At 38.7% G+C, this 12,168-nt stretch overlaps 1 protein-coding gene across 1 annotated transcript in view; it reads right to left on the bottom strand.

The window, feature by feature from the left end:
- Atf6 (activating transcription factor 6) overlaps nucleotides 1–12,168 on the bottom strand; it is a 166,524-nt gene that overhangs the window by 101,320 nt on the left and 53,036 nt on the right. The window contains exons 9-10 of the mRNA XM_027418065.2: nucleotides 11,227–11,412; nucleotides 10,570–10,661 (exon numbers count right to left, since the gene is read on the bottom strand). Of these exons, the coding sequence (XP_027273866.1) occupies nucleotides 10,570–10,661; nucleotides 11,227–11,412 (278 nt within the window). The remainder of the gene's footprint in view (nucleotides 1–10,569; nucleotides 10,662–11,226; nucleotides 11,413–12,168) is intronic.

Here is a 12,168-nt window from a genome sequence, read left to right as displayed (position 1 = left end):
GCAATGGGAATCACTGATAGGGTAAAAATTAGGATTTAAATAGGTTAAGCTTTGGGTTTACTGTCCACCTAATGACCTAGATAATAAGTGTACTAGGAAATCCATTGTCTTCTTTGCTTTCCTTTTTTATGAGGAGGGATTGCTATTTGGTCTCCAATTCATAGATATTTTAATGCCAAACATGAAATTTCAAAAAAAAAATGCTTGAACTCTGAAATAACTGGGAGAAACAAGTTTAGCTACGAGAAAAAACTTAATATTTATAATTTCCTTGTATCTATTAGTATTTAAAAGAATTTCATTCCACTGCCAGATTTCAGGATTGTCTAAGGAGAATTGTCATATTACAAATATTGAGAGGAATTTGGCAGCTCTGGAAGTAGCCAAATATTCAAAAGGGTATGAGAAAATTATTGTTAATATGAACTTTTACATTCTTGGCCTGAGTATTTTTGTTATATTAGAAAAAAATTAAATTTCCAAGAACACAGAAGGATGAGTCTGGCACAGCAAGAATATTCAGCTAGGTTAGTGATTTTCTTTTTTTTTTTTTTTTTTTTTTTTTTGAGACAGGGTTTCTCTGTGGCTTTTGAGGCTGTCCTGGAACTTGTAGACCAGGCTGGTCTTAAACTCACAGAGATCCGCCTGCCTCTGCCTCCTGAGTGCTGGGATTGAAGGTGTGCACCACCAACGCCCAGCTTGGTGAGTGATTTTCTAACCCATAATAATGATAAGATAATTAACCAAACCTTAAATTTTTATTGATTTTTGTTTTATATGTTTGGATGTTTTGCTTTCATGTATGTCTGTACACAATGTGCAGTGCCCTTAGATCCCCTGGACCTGGAGTTAAAGACAGTTGCTAGCTGCCATTGGGTGCTGGAAAGTGAATCAGGTCCTCTGCAAGAGTAGAAAATTAACTGCTGGGCCAACTCTCTAGCCCCCAACTCGACTTTTTATAATTAACTTAAACCAGGTTCTGTCCAGTAGTTTGAAATAAACTAACAAACACTAAGAAAACAAGAATATGACTTTACAATCAGAAACATGTTACCCACTAAGAGCCATAACAGTTATAATCCACAGAATAATCAATACACACACAAAAAAAACCTTGCTCATGTTATGGGTCAATGATCCTAAAAAGCATAGGTTAATAAAACATGGATGATTTCAATGTCTTCCAAAGGGAGAAAGAAACATTACAAGAACTGTAAGAACTGTTACTCTTTCGTCCACGAAATTCTAAATGTCAACAACTGTTTTCGATTATTCATGAAGCCACTTAATCCTTAAGACTTCAGATAGCCAATCTCATACCAAGTGGCTGAACATAAAATGGCACATGTCTGAGTATACCCTTGGCAAGCCTGGCGTTATTTTATGGTACAAGTGGATCAATCTTAAATTGAAGCCATCTCTACAGGTGAGAGTAACACTGTTTCTCATCACACACACACACACACACACACACACACACACACCCCACAAACCATATGCTGCTGTTCTTCTGAGCCCCACACATGAAAAGCTGAATTACTTTCAGTTGAGGAAGATCATGGAGACCTTTGGGGTCCAATGTGGAAAAGTGGAAAGAGCACAAAAATTGAAGGCAAAGATCTGGATTCAAGATGTGACTCAAATGCCTGCCCTGGGAAAGTTACTTCGTATCTTTAAGCTTCCAGTTCCTCACAGCAAAATATGAAAAATAGCAAATATGTCACAGGGCTCTTCTCAGAGTCACATGAGATGACAGATGTGGACATATTTTATAAAGCCTGCGGATACCACAGAGTACTTAGTGACACAGCTGTCTTCCTGCTTGTCCAGTTTGAGTGTTCACAACATAGCAACTGCAGTGATCTTTTAAAAAATCTGGGTCAGACTATTATGTCTGTCCACAGCTCAAATCCTTTAGCCGGCTCCCTTTGTTAGCATGATTAAAAAAAAAAAAAAAAAAACAAAAACAAATATTTAAACCGACCAAGGGCTTGTTTCATCTGACCCTTCCCTTCCAATTTGCCTCTGTGACATTACCTCCTAGTTCTCCTGTCCTGTTCACTTAAGTTTAGCCACACGTATCTCCTTACTCTCCCTTGAAAATGAAAGGCACACTTTCCCACACTAGGGCTTTTGCGATTGATGACTATTGCCTTTGCAATGCTCTTCCCCAGACATCCAGACAGCTAGCCTTATCTCCCTCAAATCTTGGCTCCAATGTCTGCTAAACAGCGATCACTATTTAAAACTACATCCCAACAAACTCGCACACACTCCTAAAACCATTTCCCCTACCATATTTTATTCTGTTCACAGCCTGACCATTTTACTTGTTAAATGTATTGTCTCAATATAACATAAGATGAAGGCTGTAAAAATCTCTGTGTTGCTCTGGTTCAGGACCTGGCATATAGGAAACACTCCTGGATTTTGTTTTGTTTATTTAAGTAAAAAGTAAAATAAATTTGTGGATATTTCACATCTTCACTTTGCTGTTAAACTTACATCTAACCAAAAAGTTCCTAAGGCAAACACTTTCCTGCTTTGCGTCTGGAGCATAGGCAGAGCTGCTGAATAGAGAACTTACTGCTCCATCTGTGAGGGCTTGCCTGACTGAGAGGCCTTTGCTCTGTTAGTGCTGAAGACCATGTGCCAGCTCAGCTACCCAACCATGTTGTCAGTTTCCTCATCTGTAAAATGGTCATAATAACAATGCCTTATGGCAGTAGGAGGAAAAATGAATTAACTCATGAAGCAATCAGATTACTATCTGGCATTGGGTTTGATAAAACAACAACAACAAAAAACCTAGCTACTTTTACTAACCAAGCACTAATGATAACAACATACAGTCAACCTAGAATGTTCTAGAATCAATTGTCTTTACCTTCATAATTTTTTTTCTTCTTGTTGCCTTATTTCTAGCTCTTATTTTCTAATGCAGAAAAAAGGGGGAGATATGGGGAGGGTAGAGGAAAAGAGGAAGGAAGAGAGGGAGGACTGTTTTAATAAGAATTCTGATAAAAGGGCCAATACAGAAAACCACATAAACTATGTAGACTATGTACACATTCTCTAACTGCAGCTCATTCAGAGGTCACATTGTGATAAATTGACTATGGAAATAACATAAACACTGGTTATACTCAGGAAAATGAATATCAAAAAGCCTGTGTAGCACATGTCCATAATTCATGCAGGCATTAGCAATTAAAATAGTCTGCAGAATGGCCCCTAAAATGCTTATTGAATTGACAAAATAATTTAAATCTGGAGATAAAATGGCATTAATGATAAATCTCCTGGAAGCCTAGGTGATAAATAATATTATAATTAACCTGTATGTTCACAGATCAAGCTTTGAATTATTCTATAGTTCCACAGCTCATCCACTTATTCCTTTACTATGTATGATGTGCAGCTGACAAAGCATGATCACACCGGCATGTGCTAAGAGCTACGACTGTAGTTAAAGCTCTTTCAGACAAACCATTCTCTGGTCTTTATTTTACATTTATTAAGAATATAAGTAGTGAGGAGAAAATAGAATAAAAGTCAGTGTACACACTGACAGGAGTGTTCTCACCTGGCCTAACTTCTTACTGACCCCCTCTCAGGAAGAAGTTTCAGCTTATAGGTGATGCCAGGGATCTACCTACTCCAGGTAAAGAAGGTCTAGGGAAGAAGGCAGCTGGGTCATGTGTGATAAAGCCACGGCGTGCTCCTTGGGAGTACTCGACACAGCTCATGCGAAAGCCCCGACCAGAAAAAGGTCAGCAGCAGGATTTTCCATGCCTTCAAAATCCAACACTGCACTTGACAGGCACCCTCTAAACCAAAGACTGACATCTACCCAGGCTGTAAGAAAACAGTTTAAATAGCTATCTAGAAAAGGGTCCGGTGCTAGCTCAACAATTCTGATTCAGTAACACCTGGTACTTAGATGTATTTTTGTATGTACTTGAGATGCTTATGTGTCATTTTGATAAATGTGGAACATACTTTTAACCAAGAGCTTGAATTAGATTACATTTAAGAATCTGGCTGAACAAAACCATCTATACTTGGTGGTTTGAATTCTGACATCGAAGTTACACAGTGTCTTTTAACATTCAGCCAAATGGTGATGTCATACAGAAAAATGTGTTCAACAATCGAACACAGGGGGGTGAAATTGGAACCAGATTTGGGGACAAGCTCATCTCAGGATGAGAAGCTAGAATTCTTCCTGCAAAACAATGAAAAGCTGACAACTTAGAGAATTCTGGAATAAAGACATTTTGCCTCCAACCAGTTCTGAGTCATGCAAATGCTCTTTGTCACCGCTTCCTTAACCTGCCACCCCTTACAGACCCACAGAGAGCCACTGGTCCTTCACAGCATGATTTATTCTCCCTCCTCCACAATGGATGTCTCAAACTCTAGATTCCAGATGTAGGGAGGGCATATCACCTAACCCAGAACAAGAGAGCAGAAAGAACCCTCTCTTCCCAACTCGTGTTAATTCTTTTAAACAATGTGACGCCTACAATGTCCTTGAGACACCCGGTTTACTAGCCTTGCCGCCCAGCCTGCCAGGAAGAAGCTGCTTTCCCAGGGATACGCTGTGGCTCTGTCAGAACAGGGCTGATGAATTCCCTGAGTACAGAAGACGAGCTTACAAACAGGGAGATGTCTAGGGATTTACTACATAGAATAATGTTTTGACCCTTGAAGTTTCTCTGATATTAATAAAGTAACTTTGGGTTTCTTGAGGCAACCATTAGCCTTTTCTCCCCTCTAACTGTGACCTTTTCTGTAGCCTCACAGTTTCTTTATTTCTCCTTTAAACAGCAATATGTTGAATTTTGCTTTTTTTCTCTACTCTAGCCAACAAATTTGCCTTCTAAAGATAAAAGTCCAGTCAGCAGCAAGGAAGATGGCTTAGTGGATAAAGTACTTCCTATGCAACTGCAAGGACATGAGTTCAAATTCCTAATATCCATGTAAAGCCAGGTATGGTAGCACACATCTGTAATGCCAGTACTCCTAATGCAAGATGAACAGAGATAGGAGAGTCCTAAGCTCATGAGTTGCCTTGTCTGGTGCACACAACAGTCAACAACAAAGAGACACTGCCTCAAACAAGGTAAAAGGTGAGGAGCATAGCCAAGGTTGTCTCCTGACAATTCCACACGTGTTGTGGCATGTACATCACACACACACACACTCACACACACACACACACACACACACACACACTCACACTCACACACACACACACACACACACACTCACACACACACACACACACACACTCACACACACACACACACACACACACACACACAGACACACACACACACACACACACACACACACTCACACACACACACACACACACACACACATCAAATACACAGAGTCATTCCATTTTCACCAAGTTCAGCTTCATCACAGTATGGATTTCTGTAGTCTAGTTTCCTTCCCTTCAATACCTTTTGAAATGAGATAGTCAAATTGTATTTGTTACTATTTATCCCAAAACTTTAAAAGTTCAATTTACTAAGTCTAAACATGATATCTCTACCTTTCTCCCCCAAACCAAAATAAACTTTGAGTACTTCCACTTCGATCCTGTCATTCCCTATCTATAATTATTTCCATCTTGATTTGCTTTAACTGGGCATTGCTACTATTTCATATCACTAGCTATTTAAAAACCTTCAATCACAGTTTGTATTTCTGGTTGTTAGCTAACCATTCCCGAGCCTAAACCTTGTTGAGGCCATTTTCATTCTTCTGGAAATATATCCTTCAGTGATCTTTAATGAGGTCTGCTAACAGCAAGCCCCGTCCAGTTGTGTGTCTTCAGATAGTCCTGCACTCTTACACCCTTGAGAAAGATGCTTTTGTCAGGCATAGACACTAGGGTAAATTCTCTCCACAGCTGAGAAACCATTCTACTGATTTCTAGGACCTTGATACTGTAGAGCAGTCAGCTACCAGACTGATAAAAATGATCTTGTGAGAAACCTATCTTATCTCTTGGATGTTTAGAAGATCTTCTGTTTGCTTCTGGTGTTCTACAGTCTCGCTGGGAGGTATCTGTGCATGAATATCTCTTTTTATCTGCTTCATTCTTTTGTTTCCAGAACTTATTTATCCTAAGACTGTTAGCTGAGTATTGCTCTCTTCCATAAAGTCTGGGACATTCCTAGCTTATTCTATCTCCCCATTTTTCCTTAGTCCTTTGGGTTCCACTTTGATGGGTACTGGAGCTTCTCTTTTTATGCTATCCTTTTCTTTATTGCTATCTCTCCTTAATTACAGCTCAGCTTTTTGTTTGTTTGGAGTTTTTGTTTTGCTTTGTTTTTAATTAAAAGCTCAGCTATGCATACAATGGAAGGGAGGCAAGGGGAAGGGAGAAGACTAGTGGGAATTGGGAGAGAGAAGAGTACATGGTTGAAGTCCATGATATACTTCAAATTTTAAACTTCTCTTTTTGAAGTAATTTTAGACTCACAAAGAGTTGCACAAGTAGTACTGTAGCTCATAAATACTTTCTCCTGATTCCTAAAATGCCAATGTTCTAGCAATGGTAGTATAACAAGCAAACATAAGACCCTGACTTGGAGCTCCAGATCTTACTCTACGGCCTTCCCTGCAGTCCTCATATTCACACTGTCCTGCTAAGTCCATTTTCTGCTCCAGCTCCATATACTGTTTTACTTGCCCGTGTCTTCCCATTCTCCATTCTCAGAACGGTCCTCTGCCTTTCCTTGACTTTCACAACCTTGATACTTTTGAAGATTCAGGTCTTTTTGTACTGTGTCCTTCATTTGGGACTTTTTCTGATTTTTTTTCTAATTATTAAATTCAGAGAAATGTATTTGGGGACAAGTATTTCACAGATGTAGTAATTATGTTCTTTTTGTGCATTCATTCCATCAGATGCCAGATGCTATATTACTGGTAATGGTACTCTGATCACTTGGTTATGATGGTATAACCTCCGGTCTTTTCATATCCCTTGCAATTTCTACCTCTTGGCCTATTTCACTCTGCTTATTTTTCTTTGTATTTGTAGTTTATGCATGTGTATGGAAGTGTGTGCATCTGAGTGTAGATTCACCCCTTGCATGGGTGTATGAAGATCAGAGGTCATCCTAAGTGTCTTCCTCTACTGAATTGCCACCTTATTTTTTGAGACAGGATGTCTCAATGAATTTAGACTGGCTAGCCAGCAAGCCACTGGGGTCCACTGAGATCTGCCTGTCTCTGCCTACTTCCTTCCCTGGCTGTTACACAGTGCTAAGGACCCAAACTGAGGTCCAAAAGTAGTTGCTGTGAAATCTACCCACTGAGCCATCTTTTCAGCCAATTTAGTTGGTCTATGTTAGTTGGTGTTTTGCTTATTTTATTTTACTAATTAGTGTATGTCTAATTTTATCCAAAATGTTCTGACCAACTCTATTTTTCACTTTACTATATTTAAATTTATTCTTTTATTTAATACATTTTATCTTTTGTAGATGACAATTCAAATATCAACAGTATCAAAGTCTGATTTTGTAAATTATTTTTTGAGACAGGGTCCCATGTAGTCCAGGATGCCCTCTTAAGTTGCTTTGTAGTCAAGAATGATCTTGAACTTCTAATTCTCCTGCCTCTACCTCCTAAATGCTAGGGTTATAGGAGTGTGACACCATGTCTGGTTTACGTGGCAGGGCCTTGGGCATGCTAGGTAAACCCCCTACCAACTGAGCTACATTTCTAGCAATCTTTTTTATTTTGAAACATGGTCTTGCTAAGATGTCAGGATTGCCCTTGAACTCAGTCTGTAGCCCAAACAGACCTGGAACTTGTGATCTTCCTGCCTTGCCTCCTGTGTAGCTAAGATTACAGACTTACACCACCAGGCCTGATTCATACAGGTTAGCTATTTCCTGCTGCCCAGAGTCTGTATTTTTATAGACCACCCAGTTGGGCCAACTCCTTGAATTCCATGCCAAAAATAGCTAGATCCTTTCTGCACCATCCATAAAACATCAATAAGGTTAGAAAAATTAATTCAGTTAAATTTGTTTAATTTATTTTCTTTTTCTGTGTGATGACTATATAGTAACCCAAAACTCTTCAACAAAGTTCATTTTGTTACACATTACCTTTTATAAATTCTTTTACTTTAGATAGAAGGTATTTTTATATTTTATCACCAATACTTTGAGGAAGTATTTGTTTTGTTTTGTTTGTTTTAGGGTTTGTTTTGTTTTTGTTTTTTGTTTTTTGAGACAGGGCTTCTGTCCTGGAATTCACTCTGTAGAAGAGGTTGGCCTCAAACTCAAAGAAATCTGCCTCCCAAGTGCTGAGACTAAATGTATACACCCCCACTGCCAGGCCAGAGGGTATTTCTCAAGGTATACGTGGCAAATTGTTGTGTTTTTTTCACATGGGCCATAACAAGGCACAAAAGGACTCATCTACACTGTACATCTGAAACACTGTAATTAATTTTATGGCATATGATCTTACCAAAAAAGAGTTTAAGTTCCTAAATTAATATTTTTTAGAAATCTCTAGTTAAACTATCCATTTGTTTGGCCAAATTTAATTCAGTGGCATTCAAGAAAATTTAAATAGAGCTCATAATCTGAACCAATTAAAACATAATAGAAATTACTTAAATTTTCTTGTTATTGTTTTAGAGAGGAATTCTTATGGCTTTTTAAAGATTTATTTTATATGTACAAATTTTATTCCCATATATGTCTGTACATCATGTGTGTGCCTCATGCCTGAGGAAGATCCTCTGGAACTGGAATTATGGACATCTGTGAGCCACCATGTGAGTGTCGGGACTTGAACCCAGGTCCTTTATAATTACTGAGCCATCTTTCCAGCTCTGTTGCTTTTTTGTTTGTTTTATAGGGTAAGAGATTGTGAGTGAGTGAGAGTGTGTGAGTGTGTGTGTGTGTGTGTGAGAGAGTGAGAGAGAGAGAGAGAGAGAGAGAGAGAGAGAGAGAGAGAGAGAGAATGTTTCTGGACTGTTCTAGAACTATCTTCTAAGTAGAACTGATAAGGGACATCTGGGAACATCTTCGCCTCTGGCAGACTCCATTCAGCAGGTGAAGAGACTGAAAACAATGGGGCCAATCAAAAAATGCTCCTAAATAATGCAAACCTTAGTTCTCAACATCTGGTTATGCAACAGGTTTCAGTCTTGGAATCCCTGTTGTTCTCCAAGCTTTGATGTTTCTGGCTTATGCCAATATTGTCTAGAAGAAACAGTTTTCTGCTTTTACGAGTTTTGCAGCCAGTTTTGTCTTTTTTCCTTCCTGGTATTTGGAGACATACCAAAGTGTTAAGAAACTTCTGTTTCCTCAAATCTTCCAGCTCTTCTGTCTTGTACTCTTCTTCAACTTAAGCTTTTAAACATATTTTAAATTTTGAAGTTTTTAGTATTCCCACAGCCTGTCACTCTGTTCCCTAAGCCTCATGGAAAAAGATCTCAGCTGGTTGCTCTTCAGGATTTTCAAACATCTTAACTCTTTCCCATTCTTAAATTCCCCTTTTTGTGCTAGCCATTTAATTCTTTTCTGAATACAAATCTTCTTGATAAAAGGGGATTGCTATCTGTCTCTTCATTTCATAATGGATTCATCTACTGTGGAAATGAGAATCATTTGATGGGTGTGAAGATCATTAAATTCACAAAATGCTTCCACCAACCCCATCCTACCCTCTTACAGCATAGTCTAATATTCACTTGTTCACTAAATGCCATGTGCAAAGCCTCCCAGGATTGATTCTTTGCTTCTGTTTGTTCAGGAATATGAATATGATTTTATAAGAATATGTTTAGTGTCTTCCTGAGTTCCCAGCACAGAAGTCATAAAACTCTTGGGATTTCCTGACTGATGAGGAAATACCTTTAGAAAAAACAAACAAAACAACAACAACAACAAAAATCCTTTCCAGCCACACCTGAGCCTATGGAAATGAGGTAAATCATGAAGGAAAGAATCCAATTTGCCAGGATTTCTAACCATTGATTAGTGAGTTGGAATTTTCAGTCTTATTCCCTACCTCCAAGGATAGGAAAGAGTTAAATCACCAAAGGCCAATAGTTTCAACATCACACCAGTGTAACAACACCTCCACAAACCAATTTCCCACACTTCCCACATGGTAAACCAGTATCAGAATTCAAGGTTCAGGTTAGTCCCTGGGTTTTTCCTTATCACTCAGTCATTTAACAGAAAAATGTTCTGTTCACCTATAATATGCCATGAACTATAATGCTAAGGAACTCACATTCCCAGCCACATTCTGCTGTTCACACTCTGCTGCTCACACTGTCACTATCACACTCATCATGTTGAGCTATCCCTTAACATGGTTCTCTTCCCAGCTCCATCCTGTGATCATGAAGGCATTTGTCTCCTGTCCAATTATTCTTTACACATCTAGAATGCTGATTTTTGTTCAAAGCAAATGAGTTTTCCACTTGCTTACAAGTAAATCTAAATAGTAGCAATAACTAGCATTTAAATTTTAGTTTTCATATCCAAACACTTGAATACTCACCTCATGGGCCCATAGTTCAGCATTATAAATGCCAACACAATCATCACACAGACAGCTCTTCGCTTTGGACTCGGGACTTTAAGCCTCTGGTTCTAAAGAAAATGAAATAGGATGAAACTACATGTCAACATTCCAAAGAGCAGTAACTAAGAGTCCTTTTTATAAGGTGTATGACTACCTTTTCTCATAAAAGAAACAGAAAAATAAAAATAAAAAACCTCAAAGGTAAAGAAAGAGTACTTTGCAGAAGACTAAAACCTTCCACATTCTCTTTTCCAACAGAGTAAAGAATTTTAAAAGAACAAATTGGCACAAGTTTTAGCTTTATATTTCTGTGGGTACTTGAGAATTCTGAGACATTTCTGTCACTTGTCTCCCTACTTTCAAGGCTGTCTTCACCAACCCACTAAAGCATTCTCACATACTCAGAGGCAGGATAGTAAGGACACCCCTCCCCGACCCCCAGAGAAAAATATCTTCAAAATTTCACGGTTGTAATGTTTTTCCTATCATAAATATTTTTGTGCTTACTGCATCCCCATTTTCTTAGCGCTATTATTTTATATGATTTAAAAGGTAATTATCAATTTACTTATCAAAAAGAAAAAAAAAAGTCAGTTTACACCCACCTCAGCCAGCTACCTCACCAGCACTCACCTCTGACACCACCTCGTCCAGCTGTCGCTTCAGGGACCCGTTCTCCTTCTTCAGTTGCTCGTTCTCTGAGAGCGCAGCCTTCAACCTGGCCTCCAGTCCCAGCATATACTCCTTCTTCTTCTTGCGTGACTGACAAGCAGACTCACGATTTTTTATCATCCGCTGCTGTCTCCTTAGCACAGCAATCTAGGAAAAGTTATAAGTTACACGGAATTATCCAACTGGTTTTGTGACCACATCAAATATCAAAACCTGCTGATTTCTCAAATTATTGCTAAACAACCTTATTCAAATATATGTTAGTGACTATTTTAAAACATATTTTAATTATACTGCTCAATTGAAGTAAACTCAATCAAATGAGTAAAAGGCTCTCTCAAACCTAGCCGCTGGTGCATTCTGAAGCACAGTGCTGAGCACCTAACCTTCCCTTCAGAAACTCCCCAGAAAGCTCCTCAAAGGAGCTATGTGAGTGGCTCACACTGAAAATCCTAGGACTCTAGGAGGTTAGGGCAGGAGGACTGAAGCATTAGGAAGGTTGAAAACCACTGCAAAACAATTTCTGGATTACTTAATCTAGTACAATGTAAGCAGTTGTTATGCTGTAGCAAAGTTCTAGACATTTATAGTATGGGTGCAACTTTCTTTTTCTATTTTCTACCTCAGAATGTTGAATCTATAAATGCAAAATCCATGGATATGAAGGGCCAAATATACATACTGCCTTAATCACCACTGCTGGTGAGTTCCCAAACCTTAGATCCAATTACTCAGAAGATTACTTCTCATGCAGAGTTGTTCTCAGTGCCTTTTCTCAGTAATACCTACCTCTCAAAATACACAAGAAGCTAGGCTTGTAATCCGAGCACTCTAGACTACAAACAGGAGTGTTGCTAGCTCAAAGCCAGCCCATATGAGAGATTGTCTCAGAACAAACACACA

Source organism: Cricetulus griseus, chromosome 5 (genome assembly GCF_003668045.3).
Source record: "Cricetulus griseus strain 17A/GY chromosome 5, alternate assembly CriGri-PICRH-1.0, whole genome shotgun sequence".
NCBI classification, from domain to species: Eukaryota; Metazoa; Chordata; class Mammalia; order Rodentia; family Cricetidae; genus Cricetulus; species Cricetulus griseus.
Note: the sequence above shows the minus strand (reverse complement) of the source record. Positions and strands in the feature narration are given on the sequence as shown.